Here is a 7252-nt window from a genome sequence, read left to right on the forward strand (position 1 = left end):
AAAAAAAAAAAAAAAAAAAAAACTATCAGTTTTAAGACTATCCAGGACGTATCTTAGTCAAACTCCAGCCAAAAGCTAATACTTCTAGATGGACTGTAAACACATTTTCTCAAGTACACTATGGTGGTACAAATGAGAACAAACAAAGGATCCTTGGTGAGAGTCCTGGAGGGAGGAAACAGTCACTATGAAATAAAGCAGGTAGAGAGAGCTTGGTTACCAGGTTCTTTGGGTTCATTTCTTTGTTGGTTTGTTGTTTTACTGAAAACTTAAGAGGAATATGGGAGAAAGTCTAGGGACTGGACTGGAGTCTGACTAAAGGAATAGTCCCATCAGAATAGGAACCATGAGAAGTAATTCCTTCTCAAAGAAAGGGTAATTGTGGAAGAAGAAAGCTCTTCATGAACATCTGAAAGCCCAAGCAACCCTTGCAGTGTAGTGACCTGAGTTTCCCCTGGTCATGAATCCTCAAGTGTGGAAGCCCTCTCAGACAGCTTCCAAGGTCTGGCGTGTTGAGAAATTTCAGTACACAGTACAGGCAATACAAATCAAATATGGTGTAATGCAACTCTTACCACATGCTTTAATGAATTCCTACAGATAGAAATTCAAGTAAGAATAAGCTGCAGAGTGAAAACAAACCAGACCTTTCAGCACAAACCCAGGGAAATGAGACCACAAGTGAAAATCAGCAGGTCTCAACAATTAACAAAATACACAACACTGGAATTAGATAAACAATATAGAATAAACTTAACACACGCAAAAATATAATTAAGGTTTCAAAATATCCACAGGAGATCAAAGAGTAGCAAAGTATAAAAGGTATCTAAAGATACACAGAGACACACAGGACTTCTCTAAAAGTAGACGTGATGAAGCTAAAAACTCTGTGGAAGAGTTGAATAAATTAGAAAGAGATGAGAAGACACAGTTGACATGAGCTAACATGGAAGATGGAATTCTAGTCAAGAAGAAACATCACAATCTGAATTCGAGCACTGTGTGACATACAAAAAACTATACAAAACGATATGAAGCAAGCATTTTAATGATAATCAAAGCACTTCCATTTACAATGATGTGAATTCACATTCAAAAGAATATGAATTATGAAAGAGGGGAGGGAAGAAATAAAGTTGAGTTTTACAACTGACTGAATTTCACTTACGAGACAATTTCTACATTGTGGTACATAAAGGTAGCCCCCAATAGAATTTTTTCGTTGTTTGTTTGTTAGGATAGCTAATATGTAGGACACAGATAAAGCTGAAGGAAATCTATCAACAGGTGAGATTTTTGAATACTAGCCTTCCATGGTATAGGGCAATAAACTTAAGTCCATGCGTACTGGCTGGGTTTTCGTGTCAACTTGACACAGGCTGGAGTTATCACAAAGAAGGGAGCTTCAGTTGAGGAAATGCCTCCATGAGATCCAGCTGTAAGGCATTTTCTCAATTAGTGATCAAGGGGGGAGGGCCCCTTGTGGGTTGTACCATTCCTGGGCTGGTAGTCTTAGGTTCTATAAGAAAGCAAGCTGAGCAAGCCAGGAGAAGCAAGCCAGTAAGGAGCATCCCTCCACAGCCTCTGCATCAGCTCCTGCTTGAGTTTCAGTCCTGACTTCCTTTGGAGATGAACAGCAACGTGGAAGTGTAAGCTGAATAAAGCCTTACCTCCCCAACTGGCTTCTTGGTCATGATGTTTATGCAGGAATAGAAGCCGTGACTAAGACAACATGAAAAGAGGAAATTCCAGAAAAAAAATTAATGGGGAAATAAAGGGAAACAAGTTTGAGAATGTAAGTGATCGGTACTATCTCAAATTCCTAATAGCTACAATGAAGGTGTCCGGGAAGCTCCGGGCTATTACTAAAGGCCCCAGAATGGTAATACCTTAGCAGAGAATTTAAAACAGTTACCACAGAAGACCTCCTAGAGGTCTCCACAACTTCCCACTGTAAATATTTAAAAATTAGCTTTTCACAAAGACTGAGGAATCCAATGCACTCACCAGAAAAATGTTCAAATGTTTTAAAGGGGCTTCCATAATAAATCACTTTAAATATTATATAACACATACAATGTCCAGCATCTAATGGAAATTATTAGCAGAAGAAGGAAGATGAAAATGTGACCAACTGTGAGAGGGTGTCAGTCAACAGAAACAAATCCAGAAATTATGAAGATGTTAAAATGAGAAGAAATCTGTGGAAATGAAAGTGCTGGGCTAGGGCGCAGTAGAGAAAGTGCGAGGCTGTTATAGAAGCATAAAGATCTGAATTTGGTCCCCAGCACAGAGAAAAACCAAAACAAACAAACAAACATACAAACAGTGTAGGGCAGCATACACCCGCCAACCCAGTGCCAAAAAGGCAGAGACAGGAATCCCTTGGTTCTCTGGCCAACAAGTCTAGCCAAATCAGTGAGCTTCAGGTTCAATGACAGACCTTGTCTCAAAAAATAAGATATCAGTAGCTACAATAAAGACTACACAGGCCTCAAAGCTTAAAATATTAACTACTAAAGTTATACAAATTTTACCAACACTTGACTTGGCACATGAATTGACATCAGGTTGAACAGCATCCTTTACTATATAAGATACTTTGGGCACTTATGTAAAACCTCTCTTCTTACCCTATTTTGTTACCCATTAAAAGGTGATAATTAAAGTACTTCATGAGGATAATATGAACATTAACATATTACATATAAAGGAGTTAGAAGAGTATCTGTATATAGGTAATGTTGCACAAATGCTTGATATCTTCATCACATTTTTACTTTACCATAAGCCATAATTAGCTTTATAAATCCAGATACTCTGTTCAGATGAAAAACGCCACCTAGTGTCCAGTTAGAAAAGCTTTGACTGGGTATAATCAAGATTTAAACCAAATGGGCTCAATTCTAGTATGAAGGTTGTGTGGTCTCATTATTTTGTAAGAATTAACCATTTTGTTATTATGAAGAAAAATTACAAATGTTACAGAAGATGTTGGACTTGATGGAGTAATACTGGTCATATTATACTAGACCCACTATAAGTTAAGATCTGGAAGAAAATAAAATTCAAGAATAATGCACATAAGGTATATTTAGAGATTAAGACAACTAAAAGGTCCTGGCAAACCCAGGGAATACCCTACTCTATAGGCACATACTAATTTACAAAAATGACCCTTGTTTTGATCAGTACCTAAAGATAAAGGTAAACTGATACATTTTATTTGTGTCAACTCATGGGCTTTTCATTAGACTTAAAAACTACCTCATCCTTCATTCATTCTAGAAATGAGCAGAGTTTTAACTCTAACTCTGTGTCTGTTAGAAAAAAAACTGTGGGCTGGTGAGATGGCTCAATGCGTGAAGTGCTTACTGCATGAACCTGAGGACCTAAGTTCAGATTCCCAGCACCAAGGTAAAGAGCTGAGCATTAAGGCACAGATCTGTAACCTCAGCCCCAGGAGGCAGAGACACGTGGTTCCTGAGTCTCACTAGCCAGTCAGGAGAGTTGAAAATTCAAGCTATAAGTGTATGCCCTCCTCCTCGAATTGCTATGGAATACAGTCCCTGTTTGTTATGGATCTCTATAAATAGACTTTTCAGACCTTAATTATCTTCAAAAAGATAGGCCACTAGTATTAATATGTATATTCAGCTCAATTAGGAGAAAGCCTTTAGGAAAAGAACATTTAGCCTTGCTACCTTGAAGGAAGTTCACCAACTGGATAAATCCTAAATGTTTACATATGCTTTCAAATCTAGCAGAAAATGAAAACATTAGACAGTTCCTATTCAATATCTTATAAGGAGTTTATAAACAGGTATGTTAGTTCAAATATCTTTTTCAAATTATAACATTAAAATACTTTCCTTATCTTAAATTACCAGGAGCTCCTTACATTAACTGCACTTGTTAAAGGATGAATTCCTTTGGCTATATAACAACTACCTTCTAAGCTGCATGTTTGAGAGGCAGTAAAGCATTGCTGGTAAAAACACGAGCTTTTCAGTATGAGACCCGGTTCTGTCCTGGTTCCCCTTACTAGCTGTTAACCTGAGACAAATTATTCAACCTTTCTCAGGCTCACTTTCTTTTTCTGTAAAATAGAGATAATAATAGAATCTATTTCACAGAGTTGTCACAAGGATTGAATGAGAAAATGCAGACTTAGGGAAATGCATACCTAGTACATAGTGTAAACCCTGTATCTCTATGGATTTCTAAGTTTAACTTTTTAGTAATATGTCCTCATGAAAACATGATGACAAAATACAATTACTCACAATTTCTTATGAAAATTGCTCAAAGTAAGCAAGACTCAGTGCTTTCAAGCAGTAAAAGCTATGGAAGTGGTTTCTCCTTAAAAGAGACATCTCAGCAATACATTATATGTAAAGGGAGAAACTAAAAATTAAGAAGAAATTATCTATACCTAAAGGATACTTATTGACTATTATAGTAAAAAAAAATCTTAATTTCACAAAACCTTATGTGTAAAAGAATTTTAAGCTAATTGTGTAGATTTAGTTCATCATGTTTTATGTTCTTCTGATGTTGGAAAATTATTCTTTCTTTTAATAAAGTAAATGAAATTCTGATAGGACATAAAGTACTTGAAAGATAATAGGAAACATGGAACATAAATTGAGTGTTTACAATTGCTAATCACCATTAAACCTAAAAGCACATTTTTAGAGAGGGCCCAATGAAGTATCCACAGATCCCTTACCAAAAAGTCACAGGAATCTATGCTACCCAAGCCTTGGAGTAATGTAAGGTACCTACTGAGTATCATTTTCTTTAGGATACAACCCAATCTACAGTCTTTAGAATCTACATTTACAGCAATTATAAAAAGCAGGTAAATAAATTTTTCTGAAAGTTAAAATGATTTTAAAATCTAACTTAAACACAAAATATTTAACAATTACAAATTACTACAGCACTTTTAAAGTACATCTTAGTCATAACAGAACTTCTATACAGAACTATAAAAAAGTCTTTGCTTGTTAGAGAATAATTTGGAAAGTGATTAGCCAGTGGGATGATAACAAAGATCATTGTTTTGATCTTTGATTTTTTTATTGGTCTGTCTCATTTTCAATAAAAATATAATTATAAAAGAAAAACTTTAAAGTAACTGAAAGTTAAAATATATACAGCTTTACTTAGAGAAACTTAATTTCCCAAGGTATCTTCTTCCATATTCCCTACCTAAATACCTTACCTGGAAAAATAGTTACTGATAAAATTTTCTATAACAATCAGGTAATAGTCAGTGAATAAGAATTTCTTTGGCTTTTAGAATAATTTGACAAATAAAGTTCTTGGTAACAATGAAATCAACACACTTGCTGTTTTATTTGCTGTATTGTTAGCTATGTTGTCCACCCATCTCAGTTATATTTCAATATATCTGGATAAACAAGTACTTTTTGTCAATTGTTTTTCAATTCTATATTATAAACTTATAATGATTTCATTTTAAAAATTTTTTTTACATCTTTATTACATGTGAATTGGCATGTATGTTTGTGTGAGGGTGTCCGATCCCCTGGAACTAGGGTTAAAGAAAGTAGTGAGCTGCAATCTGGGTACCGGGAATTGAACCCAGGTCTTCTGGAAGAGCAGCCAGTGCTCTCAACTCTATAGAGCCATCTCTCTAGATCCCTATAATGATTTCCTTTTTTTTTTTTTAAGATTTATTTATTATTATAAATAAGTACACTGTAGTTCTCTTCAAACACACCAACACACCAAAAGAGGGCGTCAGATCTCATTACAGATGGTTATGAGCCACCATATGGTTGCTGGGATTTGAACTCAGGACCTTCGGAAGAACAGTCAGTGCTCTTAACCACTGAGCCATCTCACCAGCCCTATAATGATTTCGTATAGCAAGCATTTTAAAATCAAAATTGATACAGAGGAGGAAAATTATTAAATACCTGTCCATCCAAGTCGAATGCTAAACAAGCTATACCATGTGTATGAACATCCTTCAGAACCGACACGGTCTGGACAGTGTACGAATCCCAAACACAGATGTAAGGCTCTTTCCCAACTTGTCCTGTTGCTACCAACACTCGCTCAGGATGCAGTGCAAGACTAAAAAATAAAGAATATGTAGTGAATAGTAAGATTCAGAAATTGATTATAAACTTTTATAGCATTTGCTATAGATATTTGTACTTAATACCAACAGTAGACTTTGTTTATCTTAAATAATTTGTATTTAGAAGTAATTTCTATAAAAATTATTTCTAAGAATTAATGATAATATACTAAAAAGTTAACGACAAACTAATTATAGACTTCATAAACCTCATGTGATGCAGTGTGCATAAACTTCTCAAGAAGAAATTTCACAAAAGATGAACAGAACTACAGCAACAATTTTTAGCAACTTATCTACCACATGCTATTTTTCCACTTGGTATTTATGTTGCAAGCCTTCTTTTCTATCATACCATTCCTTTTACTGACTAATATTGGACTAAATCTAAAGGCTGGGAAGATGGCTCTATGGCTAAGAACTTCCCATGAGGACACAAAGACAGGAGATCATACTCCTGGAACCTCCTGGAAACCATGTTGTCATGGCAGACCACCTGTGATTCAAACCTTAAAGCAGAGGATCCCGAAAGCAAGCTGGTTAGCAAGAAAGTCATATCAAAGAGCTCTGCATGTGACCAAGAGACCTTGCCTCACTGAATAAGGTTCTAGGGTGGTCAAGGATGATTCCCAGCATCAATCTTGGGCTTCCATGCACATTCATACCTACAGACACATGTACCTCACACAAGTCCCCACAAATATGCATATACAAACACACATATAAAATATATATGCATATATTAAAATGAAAGAATTAGCTAAATCTTAATGTCCAAGGTAGCATTTGGTAGCACTTATACTGTAACAGTAATTAATTACAAATCTCACTAAAAAACAGCAATGTCATATGAAATTTGCAGAAAGTGGTCAATGGGGCTCTAAAAGTAAGACAGAAATCTAACAATTAGTAAAGACTATGCACATACATCCACAAAAGACAGGAAACAAAAATGAAATTCTACTTCATAAAAGTGTCTACAAGAGAGTTTAAAATATCAGATTTGCCTTTAAATAAAAAGACATTCAACTGCATTTCTGCACACTATCAAAGAATACCTGAAAAAAAAATCCAAATTATAGTAGCATCAAAAAGAGCAAATACGGGGCTGGTGAGATGGCTCAGCGGGGA

General features: G+C 35.4%; 1 protein-coding gene across 10 annotated transcripts in view; it reads right to left on the bottom strand.

Annotated features, from left to right (window-relative positions):
* Eml5 (EMAP like 5) overlaps positions 1 to 7252 on the bottom strand; it is a 119024-nt gene that overhangs the window by 99003 nt on the left and 12769 nt on the right. For all 10 annotated transcript variants that reach the window (XR_004114718.1, XM_031357752.1, XM_031357754.1 and 7 more), the window contains exon 2: positions 5955 to 6114. Coding sequence is in view for 9 of the 10 variants with exons in the window: in XM_031357752.1 (XP_031213612.1) it covers positions 5955 to 6114 (160 nt within the window). In the remaining variant the exon portion in view is untranslated. The remainder of the gene's footprint in view (positions 1 to 5954; positions 6115 to 7252) is intronic.

This window comes from Mastomys coucha, unplaced genomic scaffold, assembly GCF_008632895.1.
Source record: "Mastomys coucha isolate ucsf_1 unplaced genomic scaffold, UCSF_Mcou_1 pScaffold6, whole genome shotgun sequence".
Taxonomy (NCBI): domain Eukaryota; kingdom Metazoa; phylum Chordata; class Mammalia; order Rodentia; family Muridae; genus Mastomys; species Mastomys coucha.